Source organism: Synchiropus splendidus, chromosome 15, assembly GCF_027744825.2.
Source record: "Synchiropus splendidus isolate RoL2022-P1 chromosome 15, RoL_Sspl_1.0, whole genome shotgun sequence".
NCBI classification, from domain to species: domain Eukaryota; kingdom Metazoa; phylum Chordata; class Actinopteri; order Syngnathiformes; family Callionymidae; genus Synchiropus; species Synchiropus splendidus.
In genome coordinates, this window is record NC_071348.1 from 12,773,118 (window position 1) to 12,790,892 (window position 17,775).

The 17,775-nt window shown below is 41.1% G+C and overlaps 2 protein-coding genes and 1 long non-coding RNA gene across 4 annotated transcripts; 2 read left to right on the top strand and 1 right to left on the bottom strand.

The window, feature by feature from the left end:
* Window positions 1–542: 542 nt before the first annotated feature.
* LOC128772124 (uncharacterized) lies at window positions 543–10,599 on the bottom strand. The gene is made up of 4 exons (XR_008416705.1): window positions 10,187–10,599; window positions 9,530–9,597; window positions 3,674–3,730; window positions 543–3,032 (listed from the first exon to the last, which is right to left on the bottom strand). It is a non-coding gene; the product is annotated as an uncharacterized LOC128772124 (long non-coding RNA).
* LOC128772123 (protein rapunzel-like) lies at window positions 1,387–7,945 on the top strand. 2 transcript variants are annotated; one of them, XM_053888223.1, is made up of 3 exons: window positions 1,387–1,522; window positions 2,578–2,655; window positions 5,362–7,945. In XM_053888223.1, the coding sequence occupies exon 3, from the start codon at window positions 5,384–5,386 to the stop codon at window positions 6,068–6,070; it is 687 nt and encodes a 228-aa protein (XP_053744198.1). In that variant the 5' UTR covers window positions 1,387–1,522; window positions 2,578–2,655; window positions 5,362–5,383; the 3' UTR covers window positions 6,071–7,945. The 2 variants fall into 2 exon arrangements, with proteins under 2 accessions (XP_053744198.1, XP_053744197.1); XM_053888222.1 differs by lacking the exon at window positions 1,387–1,522 and having other exon boundaries at window positions 2,528–2,655.
* On the top strand, window positions 10,385–15,451 carry LOC128772122 (protein rapunzel-like). Its single transcript, XM_053888221.1, has 3 exons — window positions 10,385–10,533; window positions 13,099–13,597; window positions 14,438–15,451. Exons 2-3 carry the CDS (start codon window positions 13,107–13,109, stop codon window positions 15,123–15,125), a joined length of 1,179 nt encoding a protein of 392 aa, XP_053744196.1. The 5' UTR covers window positions 10,385–10,533; window positions 13,099–13,106; the 3' UTR covers window positions 15,126–15,451.
* Window positions 15,452–17,775: the final 2,324 nt, after the last annotated feature.

Below are 17,775 nucleotides of genomic sequence, written 5' to 3' on the forward strand. Positions count from 1 at the left end.
GCAACTATAGCGCCCCCTACAGGTTCATGTACGAATCTGCAATATAGAAAATGACAAATCATCCTGAATTCTAAATTGGTGTTGCTGCAACATATTTATTGAAACCAGGGTAAAAGCACACAGCAAAAACACACATTTCAAGAGTAAGAGCTAGAGTAAGTTTCGAATGTAATCGGGATTGTTTTGAGTGCCACGATAAAGGCGCGATTCTACACATTATTTACTGCAAATATGAGAACTAAATATGACTATATTATTCACTACAATCAATTATCACTCCACTATATTTAGAATGTGATCAAGTCCTATTTAAATCTTAACCAAGTTAAGAATGATTCAGGTATGTAATATGATAACTGACTCCAAACATAGCTGGTTATCATGTTCATCACAAAAATAAACGACAACACCTTTCCATCACCTCTTTATTTAAAAAAAAAGGACAGAAATATTGAACAGCAGCAAACAAACCAAGAGACATAAATTAACTGTACAGTAGAACTCATGTAAGAGCATATATATATATATATATATATGCTCTTACATGAGTATATATCTATATGACTCAATAATTAAAAATATACATAAATATAAAATAAAATTACCACAAAAATACAGTTGCATTCAGAAATGTTCAAAAATACACAAAATAATTGAATATATAATATAATTGAATTCAAACTGAAAAATATTTCAAACGTTTGACCCTTATTATCCAGTGATGAGCGAGGGGGCCTTGCTTTAATGCGAGAAGTGAGTCGCTAGTAGGTCGTACATGGATTTTAAGGGAATGACTCACTCCATAGTAATCTGTTCCAGAAACTCACTTAAGAAACAGTTTGCAATTCACACTGTCGATTGACACAATCAAGAGTTCCATCCATCTTATGGGAGTGCCACGTGACCACAATGGAATGATGAGAGTCTAATATATATAATATTAAGCTAGTGGCCTTCAGCATGCTTTTGTTTTTAAAAAACAACTGCACTGAAATGATCTGAACCCTGGAGCCTAACCCTGGATGCCATGTATATGGATGGTCTCGAATAGACTGCAGTGATTATGCACTTATCATGTTTGGATAATACAGTAATAAAGAAAGGAGAGTGGGTTTCTCTTTGAAAAGGTCAGAAATGTGTGAGGGTGTAAAAAGAAGCAGGATGTTAAACTAGTGTGTCAAGTAAAAAAAACACCTGCCACCAGCTTCAAGGCAAAACATGACACGAACGTTTTGCAACAGACCGTGTTGTTGAGGCAAAAACATTACGCACGTTGACCACAGATGATCTTGCACAAACGCGGTCACTGGAGTATGTATGGGACGCGTGTGTGCGAGTGTGTTTGTTCTGTTCTGAATGACTGTAACACGAGCGCACAGACAGCTGCGCACGCTCCAAGACGACAGGCGCATCAGCTCTTTCTCTTCACCCCACGCGTTGTTTTTTTCCACCAGAGGACCTCAGGATATCTTGAAACTTGACGTCTTTTACTGGATTTTCCTCACATTTTTCTCATTCTCGGGTAAGGACAGAGGTGAAATACGGGGTCTCCAGCTGTCCTTGTGTTCAGGTCGGAACACGCTCGTGGTATTTTTCGCTTAACTATAGCGCTACAAATTGAGAGGGGGGGGTCCATCGCTGCGCCGTCGGTTACATATTTGCATACATTCATTCCAGTTGGAGCGATTTTGTCGTATTAAATGTCATTAGCTGGCATTGGCTGGTGGCTACATTTTACGCACTGGAGAAGTTGCTTTATAACTCTATTGTTCGCCTGTGGGGTTTGCTGTGTATCAATCTTTAGATACTGTATAATAATTGATGGGTCTGATCATATTTTATTAACGGCAACGGTTATTAACAATTATGTGAATAATTCCATTGATGATTTGGTATAGTAAATATAGCTGATGGATTAAGGTGAACTTGGAGAGAGACGCACAATTTGGCGCACTTTCCTCCGCATTAGTGCTAAAATATCATGGCAAGTGTTAGGTTGTAGGACAAACACATTTTATTTGCTTTTAAAGCTGGATGAACTGGATTTGTCTCGGTTCAAGCTTCAAGCTGAGCGAGCTTTATTTGCATTTTGATACACATAATTTTGGAGGCACTGACTTGGATTAATTGTGCGTCTGTTTGTTGGTATCTATTTTGAGTTGCGTTTGGTAGGAACCAGAAGAAACGAGTCTTTTGACCGATATAAAGTACAAATGGCCTCTTTGTAGCCTTCATGGATGCCCCAGGGCTCGGCAAGCGCACATTAAAGGGGAAGACAGCAGAAGGGTTCCGACTACGCACAATATACAATCGCTACTCAGTATAAACTGTACAGCTACTGGATGGACCAAAATAAGTTGTAAATATAGGGGGTAGAAACTCTCGAATGGAGAATAAAGCTAAGCCATTTTCTGTTTTTGAAAATGTATTTTTAAATATTATTTTGTTGCAATATTTTGAAAAGGGAAAAATCTACATTTTTGGGGCTTTTTGGCTTATTTTAGATGCCTAAAAATGTTTTGTATATTACAAGCACCCCTACATGTTCAACATACATGGACGTGTCCTTTTTTGCAGGGATTGCTGGGAAGAAGACGGAGGTTGTCGAGCCTGGGACTTTGGAGAGGCACTGTGTAGTGTACACACTCTCTATATGTAAGTAATCTTGGCTTCTGTCTTGTTTAAACATACCAAATGTGGTCCTAATTGTGAGTGGAGGGTGTAAACTTCACAGTAAAGACGAGAAAATTAGGTTTTGGTTTATTTTTGGGTGATATAGACGTGTTTAAGATCAGGGTGGGTCAGGCTGGAGTGCAGTTACAGAGTAACATGGAGGGACGGCTAGAGGGAGCCAAAGCTCGGCTTGACGATGTCCTTTCTGCCTCCGAGCTGCCAGGAATGAACATATTTCTCTCTTTAAAGTACTTACCGCTTCGTATGAACTCCGGAAAACACTTCATAGTCTATTTTTGTATTAACTTATGAGGTATTGTTTGCCCTTCGAGTCAGAGGGCCTTGAACTGCGACGTTGTCTGCAAAACCAGGGGGGGAAAAGCATAAAACACTCAACAATAACGAATAATCAACATTACTCTTACATTTGTGAAGATGTAATATGCTCATTTTTATTAGTTTAGCCTACTAGCGCTTATAGAAAACATTCAAGATGGCCGCCTCATTCCTGTGAGGTAGGTGACATCAGCCACACACTTCCTGACAATGCTGTGGTATTGTATTTGACTAGTTGGCTGTATTTTTTTGTCCTAGAATATGTAAATGGAATGTCAAATATGTCAAACACTCCTTAGTGTTTAAAATGATAATTCAGTACTATGATTGTCCTTTTAGCATAATGTAGTAATTACATGTAACATTTCTGATATAATTATGTGGTAATATTTGTTTTCATCAAATTCATTTTTTAATAAATACCAGTATTTATGTTGTTTATGCATTTAGTTCCGCTTTAGATTGAGGTAGTTCTTAACATATCTCAGTCACAAATATTTGAAATCATAATTTCATGCTTCATTTATAACAGTCGTGCATGGGTTGCAAGGTTCACAGCGTTTCACATCTGGTCACCACGGCCAACTCTAAATCCAAACCAGAGTGGTGGCATAATCTTCACTCTTAGCTCAGTGGTTTGAAAACAAATAAAAAAATCATATACCTTCCTTCCCCTTGCTTTGTCTTCAAGAGGGTGTCTTCTTTTGTAGGGCTTCACCTGCTGTTCAGGACACAAAACACAAAGTATTTTAGAAGATTTGATGTGACTATGGATCATAAAAGTACAACAGCAGTCCCACTAAGGATAGATTTGCTTTTCATTTTCCTCAATAGTGTTGAAGCAATCAGAAATCACCTTTTGTTCTGTTGTTTTTATTGCAGCTTGTATTTTGTGTTGGAAAATGTTACATTTCAGCCAGAAACCTAAGGGTTAAATGGCTCTGTCACTGCCTTCAGTCCACAGTTGTGGTGCTGAAATGTAATGCCTTGACTGGTGTGTGTTGCGGCTCCCTCTACTGGAGTGTTTGGCATTCAAGCGACACAAAAGACTGTCTCAGAATAGACGTCACCACCTTTGTTCTCCGGCGAGCAGCACTCCCCTGCTCTGCAATTTGGTCACGTGGTGGTTTTAGAAGCTGGTTTAGAGAGCACAACAGTGAAGGTCATATTTACCACCGCGACTTCACACCATCTCAAACCCCACATTCAACCGCCAGGCTTAAACCTGAACTGAAACGCTCAGTGGGTGGTGTTATGTAATAAACAAGTGGCTCAAATCCAGTTTCGTTTTCTCTGAACACTGCAGCAGAAAGTCTTGGCCCCACCCCTCTGCTGTTTCCTTCCTATGCTGGTGCTGCTAGTGCTGAGGAGCTATCAGCTCGGCCCATAGAAACACACTGAGAATGGCCTGGTGCTGAAAGACTGCACTCTCACTTCAACTGTTAACCCTTTCACTGCTGGAAAGAGAGAGCCACGTGACTCGTGATTTTTCTCTCATTAGTTTCTCATTTCTGGGTTTAGCCAGTCAATAGTCTGCTAGTCACAATCTGTAAATATCCGTGAAGAAGTATTGGATTGGCAAAAGCAGATCACTGCCTTTTACTGGCGACCACAAAAGCCGATCACTTGTAACTGCCTGCAGTCTAGAGAAGCCCTGTGTGCTGTGTAGTGCCCCTCCCCCTGCACACTGCTTGTTGCTCCCCAACCCTGTGATGTTTGCGTAGTTAACACGCGCGTACATGGTTGGATTTGAAAATCGTGTGTTGTTAAATGACATAAGACGACTGAATACGGCATGTCGACAAAAGTAGTCGAATTGTTTGTTTATTACTACACTTTTTCTGCTGTTAATTGAATTCCATTTTATCAAATTCATGCTATGGTATTTACCATTTAGAATTTACAACTTGGTTTAAACTCACTGAAATTCAGAACTCAGATCCTCTAGTTGGTATAGATATGACGAGACTGGAGGCAAAAACAGCATTTAAGAGAAAGTCTCTGAAGCACTACTTGTGGGGGAAACTCCTCCTCTTAGCAGACAGAAGTGTAACAAAGCCTGCATCTTGTGAGTCCCTGGTGTGAACCCTATCAACATGCCGTATATAACAGCTTGTGCATGCGCTATTTTCGCAGTCAACCTCACCAGATAACTGTGGCAGGATAGGAGACTGCGCAGTGGAGAGTGGAACCTCACATGCTATTAAATATTTTTCAGTTGCCCATGTGACTGAAAAGTTGCTGCATCGTGCCTGCAGTTTTTTTTTCTCCAGGTCCATGTGATTTTTAAGGTTCATTACGGAAATAATTGTCATAAGCATGAAACTCTAACTCTGCATCTGTCTCTCGCAGACGTTGTCATCTCCACGTAGCAATGATGATGGATGAAGAAATCATTGAGGACCGGGCAAAGCTGAAGCAGGGCGTGGTCAAAGTCCTCCAGTGTGTGGCCACCATCTCCTCTGCAGCGGCCGTGGTCAACCCCATCTTCGGTGTGGCTGGTTCCCTCATCCGAGTGGTGCTGCACCACATCGACGACGAGGACATCCGCACCCTCAAGCGGGAGTTTGGTTCCGTCCACCGGGCGCTGGAGCAACTGTCCCAGCAGAACCGCAACACACTGATCCAAATCAAGAAGGAGACCCTGGATGGCCAGTACTGTCAAGTGGAGGAGAACCTGAAGAACCAGTTCAGGAAGTTTATGGGAATGGTGGAGGCGGGACCGGAGCACCGCGAGCGCAAAAAGGACGACTTTGAGGAGAGCTACGCCAATGACTTGGGCGACCAGAACCTGCACACGCTGTACGACGGTGTGGTGGGAAAGCCGAAGCTCTTCAGCAAGCCAATCCTGGAGGTGTACCTGGAGCATTCGCAGGGTGACCGCCGCACCATGGAGCGCCTCTGCACACGCCTCACCTACTTGTTTTGCATTGGCCTCATTGCACTCATGGGCTACGCTGCCATCATTGGTGATGATGAGGAGGGTCTGAGCGAGGAGTGGGCTGAGAAAATGGAGCATGTGCAGGAGAAGATGCAGGAGGCTCTTTGCAGGTGCAAGTGAAGAATCTCAGCAGAGAAATGTCACCAGTTCATTCACTTGAAGGAACACAACTAAACTTAAATGAGACTTATCCAGCGAGATGGATCTTTTTTCCCACATTTCAACAAGGGTAATCTTAATATTTTTAAGACATCATTTATAATATAAGTAGTACAGTGGTACCTTGATTCTCGACCACAGTCCGTTCCAGACAGGCGTTCGAAAAGCAAATTGTTCGAAATCTGAATCAATTTTTCCCATTACGATGAGTGGAAAAAGAAACAATGCGTTCCAAGCCTTAAAATAGGCTTTTGTAGGAGTGAATGTAGAGTGTCTGCTGCAGGTGCGCTGTTCCTCTATGTGTGTGGCCGCTGCATGTGGGAGGGGTTGCCGAGTGAGTGACATCTCTCCAGAAGTGAAGAGGTGTCCGGTGCGTGTCCAGCTCTGAATGTGCGCTTCTGTGCAGTTTGGCTGTGACAAAGTCATAAACCAAGTAACGCTCTGTCCCAGACTCGCCTCATTCCTGTCCCAGCTCCAGCCCACAACAGGACATCAAACCTGGAGTGAGCGCTCCAGCCTCAGAAGTGTGGAGAGCGAGCACCTCCCCTGTGACACTCTACCACGGTCCAGTGTGGAGACAGGAAAGGTTTTACACCTCAATATGCAGAAAAAACAGTCAGTAAATGTAGCTAACGGGACACGTCTGCATACAGAGGCTGCGTCATACACAATAACAAAGCGCGTCGTGGGTCAGCAGATCGGTCCGTGCACGTTGTTTTTTTCCGGCTTTTTTCGGGGGCGTTCGAGTTCTGGATTTTTGTTCGAACTCCGAGTTGTTGAAACTCAGGGGCGTTTGAAAACCGAGGTACCACCGCATTCGAAAGACGTAATTTATTATATAAGTAGTACTTAAAATACTTAAAAGCAAATACTAATGCCTAAAGGCCAGGTAGTGAGTCAGTGATTTCAATGACATCACTGATCATTTAGAAGTTTTTTGTTGTCGTTCTCAAGTGAATGAATTACTTCTACTGCTGGGTTTTATCATGTCCAGGACTCTCGTCCACATACTGGCTGTCACTTCTTTCTTGTGCTTTCTAAATATTATGAGGATTATGTGCAATGACATATATTAATCACTACAAATCTATAGGTGTCTTCCCATCATTTAATAGATAACACTATTGTAACTTATTTTATTTTCTTTGTAAACATTAAACGTAAACAAGCGATCCTAAATGCATAACCAAATAAAGAGATGCCAGGATGTAAGTGCAGTGACATCTCTTCCCTGAACAAGTAAAAAGTATGTTGTTAAATAAATATTGTTGACCTAATTTGACCTTTCTGATCACATGATGAAATTACTGGCTTCATTTGGAATTACTTTCCCACTGCCTTATCTGCTTCATTTTAATATTTAGCTTTAGTGAAAAAATGTCACTGTTTTCATCATACACTACGTTTATTTTATATATTTTTGTAATGGAGAGCCTCTCAGCTGACCAACAGTGCCTGAACGCACCATTGTTTTTGTATTCTTGTTTGAAGGGTGTAATATTATTTTGTATCTGTAAGGCATTTGACTGTATGTTGCAGTCACTATTTACCTTGGGATGGTGAATTTGCGTTAAAGTCTTTTTTTTTAATTTGTATTGTCTAGAGGTTTCTGTGTAATACTCCAATCTCTAAAAATACAACTGTGCTGTCAGTCTTTATCAACTTAAGACAACACAAGTCTTAGGATACTGTTTCACATGCCCAACTCATGAAGACATTATCATCAAGTGAACATACTTGGCTAGATGGAGAATATATCGGAAACCTCCCATATATGAATATGTTTTTGATCTGTCTGTCATGTCTGCACCGCTTCAAATAAATGTGAGTAAAATACGTCTGATTTTTCGTCCTTGTCTTTCAAGTCAGCTTGAAATTTCTACTGCTAAAAAGTAGCACACCGTCTTACCACACAGATTGCAACGACGCCATCTAGTGGCCATATCTATGTAGTACGCAGACGGTTGGTCTATACAACAAAGCAACGTTACAGAGTTTGACGTTCATCACTGAGTCCACCAGCTACGTTTCACTGGAAGAGCGGAATTTTCGAAATTATATTTTTTAAATCCGCCCAGCTTCAGATTTAAAGTTTGGTCATGTTTTGTGACTACGTTATCAATTGTGAATCCATGTATACGTGCAAATTCGCCGAAGTGATGCCAGAAACTTTACATTTTCTTAAGCGTCTTGTTTACACTGTAAAACAACAATCATTGAACATAACAGATTATTCTGTTATGTTTTTGTCGTCAGTAAAAACACAAAATGTACATAAAATAATACACAAACGATCCAAATAGTGCCAAAATGAACTTATCTTTTTCAGTTTACAATTACAATTTTTCGTTTCGCCGCATGATGAAGACAGTTATTCCAATTGAAGCGTTGTACCGACTTATTACGTCGGCTCTTACTGTGTGTTTATGAAGGTATATTCAACCCAAAAATAAAAGAACCGTCAACAGTAATTTCGAGAGCTGACCATTGCGTCAGTAGGGGACGTAACAATATCTACATTTCAAGAAAGCGCACTGTCGTAGCGATATTGTACATTAGATATAGAGCGGTACGACGCCATCTACTGGCCACATCAATAATCGGTACGCGGCAGTTTGTTTGCTACGTTTCCACTTTATTACCGGAAGCGTAGATTGTAGGTAGGAAATTAGGTTATTAAAAAGTTTACATTACATGTTTACAACTACCTTTATGTAATATTTCATGGCGGTGTGTTGTTATCTCTGTGTTCATTGTTACAAAAAATTAAATATGCATCAGAAGTCACGCCAAAAATTTGGAAAAAAAAAGCTTGTTGAGACTGAATTATCTTGCCTTTATTTTTCTCACGATAAGGCAATGGGGTCGTTGAAAATTATTTATTTTTGTGTCATCATTAATTCCTGCGTTTGGTACATAAATGGTCACATATTTGACGTATTGAGCTACCCCATATTTACATATTTGTAAAATCATGAATCGCATCGTTTGCAGAAGCGTTTGTGATATATATTTATGTATTTGTTTATTAAATATCGAACGGTATTCTGTCCATGATTTGGACACTAAAACGCAGTACACTAGCTGCAGTACACTAGAATGAACACCTGAGGGCGTGCGGAGCGTGACACCTGTTCTCCCTCAGGGCCCAGTGGATTGAAGCGTCACGACCTGGTTGCGTCTGTTCCAACACTCACTGTCAGAGCGGACCCAAATCAATTATCCTCCATCAAAGAAGGTGAAATCCCCGCGAGCGAACAAAACTGGGCACAGAGACCGCGTTCAATAGTTGCGGTATGTCCCTCATTCATCACCTTCCTGCTGAACAGGTTCCTCCCGCAGCACCGAGTTTGGGTCATGAATAACTGCAGTCTTTGGTAGATGAAAAGATATTCCGGACATATAGATTTGGGAGCGTACCTGTGCGACGCGACCGTTTTCTGGCCTCCTCTCGATGGTGTCAGCTGACGTGGGGAGGAAAGACGCCCCTGAAAGAAGAGGAAAGGGGAAGATCTCAATGATTTACAGCACCGCACATATGATACACACTTGTTTGGAGATGATGGTGTTTGCGGCGGATGAGCCTCGCGCGCACACTGGGCGCGTCCAGTGCGCACAAATCGGCAGCATGTGAACCTCCAATTGATTATCACTCCTCAGTCTTCACGCTGAATATAAGTCGCTGTCCTGCTGTTTGTTCCATTTTAAAGGAGAGTCTTCGCGCATTTATGCATGTGACAAACAAAGATGACGCCCGGAGATATAAATAAACAAAATGGTTTCCGCCAGCTTGAGAATAAATCATTAAAAACACAATAAAAAAGACTTGTTAAATGGCATTAAAAGTTTAATGCCATTTAACAACGGCAGGCGTTTAAGAATCGACTCAAGAGATGTATCTGTGTTTTTTCGTTTTTTTATTTTTCTCTAGTTAACACACTGATTCAACGTAACTTCATGCATACAAGACAAAGGGGATTTAAATCCGCATAAACAACAGCAATTCCTGTTTTCATCGGTAAATACAAGATCAATTAAGACTCTATTCTAATGAGAATCTATTTCCCGTCACCTTACCTTCTGCTTGGATCGATCAAAAAGGCTCAGATTTTTTGCGCCAAATGCCCGACAACACAAGGAAGGTTTCGTTGAATCCAGTTTAAAGCCTAAATGAATCTGTATCTGCGGAGGCGAGGGCGACTGAAGCTCCTTCACATGACACATGAAAGAAAACAGACCAGATATATCACGGCTCTCTCTACCTCCCTCCCTCCCTTTCTCTCTCTATCTATCTCTCTTTCCTTTGCAGATGTTCTTTGCGCATCTCTTCTCTGAATCATCATCATCCACAGTGGCAACCGAAAGAAAAGGAAATAACTTGGAGACAACTTGACGGGGACCAACAGCACGCTTGACTTCTGCAGGTAAAGAAAAACAACTATTTTGATGGCAGGAATGTGGTCCAGGTCTTGTTTCAGAAGAAATGTCGTTAGGTGTGTCAGGGGTTCTGTGCGTAAAAAACGGTGAGCTGCTGCGCATTTCTGTTTGGGGGGGCGCATGGCTGTGACGCAGAATGTTCAACCTTTATTTTATCTCAAATGTGTTCTGTTAATATATTCTTCAGAAACAATTCGCTCTTTATTTTAGTCCTAAAACGCAGTGTGACGTGGCAGTGAGATCTGAAGCGCGATGCTGGAGGTTTGTCCGCCTTGGTCTGCTCTCACAGCCGCACAAGGACGTCTGACATTTGCTTATCCCCCATTTTGATATGACATCACTCAGAGTGACTGGTTTTGCTCATGCTGGAGCTAAAACGATTAGGCTGTTTCTATTTTTACTGCGCCATTTACAATGTTGATGGATGCTTTTCCACAAAGCTTTCAAAGTTCCTTAAAATGTTCATGTTTTTTTTCTTTCTTGAATATCAGTATTGCCCTGTTAACCTAACATACATACATTAACATATATCTTTGGTACAGTGTAAATCTAAGGTTACTTTTGCAGTTCTAAGAATGTGTGTGACGCCCTGGCTTCACTTTAGGTTCACCTTCCAACACCTTATCCAGTCCACTGGGTGACAATTTCATCCGTTAAATCTTGGTTTCCCATTCACAAACATATCCTTTTTAATGACTATTTACCATCACCATCAATTCCTAGTATTTCTATTAGTTTGAAATCTTATTGTATATGAATTAACTGGGTCTAAGACGTGATATGTTGGTCGATACGGACAGTGATGCCAGTAACTTAAATAGTAACGCGTTACTCTTATATCACAACCTTTTTCAGTCTCGAGTAATCTAACGTGTTACTATTTCAAATGAAGTAATCAAGCTAAAGTTACTTACCGAAGTCACATGCAATACTACTGTTGCCATTGTCTGAAGCGAAATATTAAATGGCAATATTTCACTTTGTTTTGTTTTTCAAACTTTTTGTGTGTGATTTTCGCTCCAGTGGGTTACAGTGTGTCAAAATAAAACATTGACTGAGTCATGAAACTGAGATAAATGCTAAAACAAATTACCCCAAACATGGAAGACGCCACCTCAAAATTGACATAAAAGATATTGTGTAGGCAATGAGAGCTGTCGTCGGCTGCCAAATGTAACTTGACAAGTAACTTGTAATCTAACTTAGTTACTTTTAAATTCCAGTGATCAGTAAAGTAACGAAGTAGTAGTCAGATTACTTTTCAAAGTAACTGTGGCAACGCTGGATAAGGAACATCTGCCTTTTGAAACATGGATGACCTCACATATCCGAAATTCACATTTCAGAAAAAAACACACTGACTCAGGAGGCAGCCTTCAGCGTTATATGTTGGCGCATTAGGCTTTCAATTGAAGCACGTCTTCCCGCCTTCCGCTGCACATCCTGACGCCGTGGGCAGTGCGTCACGTAAAAAGAACGACAGAGGTCGGGTAAGCCATGGGATGGTGCTCCTTTCTTTCTACATGAAGCTGTGCATTTTAGTTACACTAGATAGAATATATTCTTACACAGTGGACATTTAACACTACAGTAAGTGAGATTCATGCACTTGTGTCTTTCACACTCCAACTGCCTCAGCTAAAGTGGCCAGCTTGGGGGTTTAGGGTGTTGCACTCATTTGTAGCGTACAAATGAGACATGAAGTCGTGGTCCATGAACATTCTGTTTGGTCTTTTTTTTGTCTTAATTTGCCTCTCAGGCTTTTTTAATGAACTTAATTTTTACTTTTTCTCCTTGAATCTCGCAATGACTGGTCACTCCATCCTGAGGCTGCAGTACAGTCCTTCCTGTCACTCTTCCCTGTCTCTTGCTCTCTATATTTAGATCCTGGATGTGGCTTCAGAGCTCCCACACCTCAGCTTCAAACCGTCCTGCTTTCAGCTTATCAATCTGCCATGGATTCAGTTATCTCGGTCGCTTAGTTGGTGCTCTGCTCCGATGCTGCCGCTTCTTCTTCCATGGTCCGTCTGCTAACTTTGTTAGCTCCTTCTGCCACCTCCTTCGCGCTCACCTTCCTGTTGATGTTTTTGTCCTTGTTTTTCTTTTGTGGTTTCCATACTTCCCACTCCGTTTTCACTGATGTATTACCACTAAATATAGATATTTAGTTCCAGAATCAGTGTGCAATATAAAAACACTCCACCTACTTAGCAAACGAACAAAAAATATAATATATAATAACAAAAGAATCAGAATATTGAGGCACAAACATGCCTCCAGATTTTACAAAACACATTCACTGGCTGTTGAATATCAATCCTGGCCAAAGATAAACCATGGCTGGTCCTATGGCAGCTCCTTCACCTCTCCACCGAGGCCTGGGTGTGTCCACAGTCTTGGACTATTGCTCGGACTATATCTCATCTCCTGCCATGAACTATTCAGGATTTGTGCAAACGCAAATGTTGTCTAGCAGCTTTTGGAAATATGTAGGCCGTCAAGACGTGAAGAAGTAATTAAGTTTTATAACCTCATGTTTTGTCCCTCTCTAGCTGAAAGAATGAGCTCTCTTGAAAGGATTGTGGCTCAGAAGAAGGAGGCCATTGAAGCAGCGATGGACATGTTCGAGAGGGGGGCCGAGGTGCTGGCTAGTGCTGTTGGTGAGCTCTTTCCCGTCTGCGAGGCTGCTGCGCCGGTTCTCCGTCTGGTCTTGGACAACGTCCAGAGTAAAGAGGTCTTCTACATCAAAGAGCAGTTCCTGACGGTGAGGAACAAGCTGGACGTCCTCTCCAGCCAGCTTGAGGACATCGACTGCGAGATCAAGAAGGGCAGACTAGATTCTGATTATTTTCTGGTTGAGGAAAACATTAGAAACCAATTCAGGAAATATATGGACATTATTGAGGCGAAGCAGCAGTTCCGGGAGGTGAAGACTCGTCTTTTTCTGGAGCATTTTGCTAAAACTGGAGGCGAGAAGAACCTGTTCGTGCTGTATGATGCTGTGATGGGGAACAACAGCTTTAGCGAGCCCCTCTTGGAGTTGGTTGAAAGGTACCGGTCCCTTTAAACACCCTTCCAATTTCATGGCTGATCTGACTGATACAGAGCAAGAAAAATATCGGCCCCAAAATAACCTTTAGGGATATGGTTCAGCAACATTGTGTGTCCAAAAAATGACTACCTGAATATAGTGAATATTATTTTTTATATATTATATATATATTTATTGTTTTATATTATTGTTATTCCATCATGGATTTCATTTTCATCTTTCATGATGGCACAGGCATATCCCAAGTTGGCAATGCCAGGACTGATGGCCATCTCAAAGCCCAGACCATGAACTCATTGAGATGCTCTCAATGTTTTTCAGAAGGAAGCAGAAGCTCAACCAAGACAGGTCTGAGCTACAGTATCAGATCCTCGCTGTCTTGAAAAGTGATGTCTGAAATCTCTGCCAGTTTCATGAGAATAAACAGAACTTTTTTAGAGGTATTAAATGGACAAGAACAAAACAGCAATCTCAGATACAGTGCAGAGACATAAATGAAAAATCGAATTGTGATTCTGAATTAAAAGCCTTATATCTTTGGCATTTCTTTCTAATGTCTACGTTATAGTCCATTTTAAGATTGTTACTAGCCCGAAAGTCAAATGACTGGCTAAGAGCTTTGAATTGAGAAGGTTTTCCAGTGATATCCAAGTAATAGAAGTAAATGTGTCACTTGTTTACATGAGATTTGAACTCCATTTGTAGACTTCAATGGAAGTGGAGTTCATCAAGACATAAAGACTGTAGAATGTTTTCTGCAAATCTTGTTGACAATCCCAGCGGCCAGATGCTACTGTCAACTGGTATTTAGGTAAAACATGTCACCTTGCCATCCACAGGTGCACTGCCAGAAATCGCCGTCTCCTGGAAGACTTTTGCGTCCGCATGAAGGAACTCCTTTGTCTGGGTCTGATCGCTCTGCTGGGTTACTGCGCTCTGAATAACAGTCCAGACGAGGAGGAGGACAAGATCCAGGAGTGGAGCAGCAAGATCGAAGATGTGGAATCAAGGATGAAGTCCACCATCGCGTCATGCATCGCCGCTTTCCCAGATCAAGCCAAGACCGACTGCCAGCTCCTCCTTCAGGGTAAAGAAGAGGAGAGCCTTCAGGAGGTGACCAAGCAGCTTCTGGAGTTCCTAGTAAAGAAGTACGACTGGGTCAGCTGGTCGGTGCGGCTCATCAACCACTCGGGGAGCACCTACAGGAACTGGAGGGCCGGCGAGCACTTCCACCACGTGGCTGGTCAGAACTGGTTTGAGGTTCTGCAGGTGAATAACATCAACCTGGTGGTGTCATACAGTACCAGCCCAAAGCCGGTGCCACGAGACTCCATCCAGCAGGTGATGGAGACTCTGGGGAAGAAAAAGGCTCCTGGAGTGGTGGAGGTGCTGGAGGAGCAGCTCTGTGGCTTTGTGGTCCACGCCGTCAGTCGCCACAAAGAATCGGCTGCGGAGTGGAACTTCCCTGCAGACTGCCACTACTGGGAGAGACACAAGAACGTGATGCTGTGTGTGCACTCTGAGTAGAACTATGGAGGAAGAGTGTAGTATTTATTATGGTCCTCACATCCCAGTACTCACTTATTCATTCTGAATTACCAACTACTCTTCACACTTTCAGAACAAGATGCCCCTGCAGAATTATTTAGATAAAGTAATGCCCCACGTTGTGCCTCCAAATGTGCAATTACACACTTAACACTTAAAATAGTTGAGTCTAAACATTGTAAAATAAATACTAACACCTTTCCTACCTCAATTTCTGTTCATATAAGCCTTGAGTAAAATGTGTCGTGATCTATAGAATTTTTACTGCATATTTGTCAAAGTGTCAAATAAACCTGCTACACCATCTTGTCCATCCTGCGGAGCGAAATGTCTTTGCTATACGATATTTCATTCCTTATCTGCTATCAGCAGTACTTCTACAACACACCACAGCCACACTTTTACTGCTATATGCTCGTATAACATGCAACCAGTGGCACTACTATTAAACTGACATCATTGTTTTATCTTTCTACTGCAGGAGCACAACTGCAACACCAAGACACATTATGCAAGCAATGGTAGTTTGGCAGATACGATTCGTACCATCACAAATAACCAACAAGGACATACAACCTCTTCTGAAACACAAGATTTGACATCTTCTACAGCAACAATATAATAATATAATATAATAAAACTAATAAGCCCGGTCAATAAAGACAAGTTCTTACTTCAGCTCTCCATCTTTTTGTGAACAAGGAGACGCTGAAATTGGGATAAATAAGCCATTACTTACCAGCCATTTAAGACCTATATAAAATGGATAAAACTTGAAAACTAACTCCTCCTGACCACATTCATTCAACGTCTTCCACTGTTTATTAATAAATAAATATGTTATTTCACTTCTTAGGGCATCATCCTGAAAACTTTACTGTAGCAGTACTTTATATTGAAAATGAAAACAGTGAACAGCTATTATACGGACTGCCATTTTGAGGACTTATTTATCTGTTCATTCATTTTTTTATGTGATTTAACTTCACGTTAGACCATGAACATTGAGGAAAAACTACTGATGGGAGACGTTAAGAACACGATGCAGCAGCAAGGTAATGCATAATGGACAAATCAAGTACTGCATTAAATCAAAAGTAGTGAATGTCGCAGTGATAAAATAGAATCTGTAAACTACTATTTTACTATACAACTAAATATGAATTAAAGAACCCATATGCCACTTTGGGTTTTCAATAGCTATAAATATTATGGATATAGTTTTCAAAGAAGAAGAACAGCTTTATTTCAATCCAACGTCTATACCGCGTGATCTGAGGGATAAAAATGAAGCATAAATAGAATAGAATAAATCTTATATCTTCTTGTAATGACCACAGGGAGGACTGTGCTGGGAATATATAAATGTACTAGGAAATATTTATTCACTTTCAACACATTTAGCACTAACATTAGCTTTAAGATTTTCTGAATTCTTGACATCAAAATAAGATAAAAGAATGGCCTGCTGCCTCTTTGTCTGGATATGAGCGACTAAAGTGTCTTGGCTGTGCAGTGGTGAGAGAAGAGCGAGTGCTTTTACCTCGGCTCCGCGCAGTAATATGCTGCTCTCCCTGGAGAAATCGTTTTTCACCTACAGCTCTAAAGAGAGATGTCTGTGCTGATGCTGCATCTTCCTCTCTGCTGGCCTACATAGCTGTGACAGGGCAGCAGAGGTGACTTCTTCAGCCGTGAAAACATGAAGCTTTCATGATTCTAGAGAGGCGGCTGTGTCAGTACTGTACAAAACTCAGCTGCATTGTACCGCAAAATGTGAATTTAAACACATAGTTTGAGACAAGATAGTTCCACAATTGAAACCAAATCTATTATTTAAGAAAACATCCAAAAACAATCAGTCAATGTTGAGTTTTCCTGATGAATACTAACAGCAAATGGATGTGTAAACAAGAGTAATCTAATAATCAAGCTTGGCTGTCTTGTACAAATGTGATTTACGCTGCTCTGCGGCTGTTAAAACACAGCTGTGCGTGCTCAGCAACAGGGACTGGAGCTAATTTAATTGGTATTTACACGTAAGTCAGCATTTCCTGACCGCTTCTTGATCGGCTATGAATATGGTCAGGCCGTGCTGTTATCCAGCAAAGTGCTTGGCTTAGCAGGAGGAAATCAGTCATTACAGCTGCCATAGGTGCAGAGTAGAGGGGGTTATTAGATATCCCGCTATATGGGCTGAGTCTTTATAGCAGACTCCAACAAGTGCTGAGAGGTCACAGCTACGTAAGGCTGCAGAATAACAGCAGAATAAAAATAAAGAGTTGTATCTATATCTATCTATCTATCTATCTATCTATCTCTCTCTCTCTCTCGCTATATATATATATATATATATATATATATATATATATATATATATATATATATATATATATATATAGATAGATAGATATATTATTTGCTTGAATATAACCTGCGTAACTGTATCAAAACAAAGCCACGCGGTTGAACAAAAACCAAGACAATGAACAAAAGCTTGGCTATGCAAACTCTCCTCAGTTTCTGTGCACCTGTTCCCTCATCGCACAACAAGTTTGGAACCACAAACTCCCAGACAGATGACTAACAACGGCCATCGAATCACAATAATCCTACTCTGAACAGCAGAAAT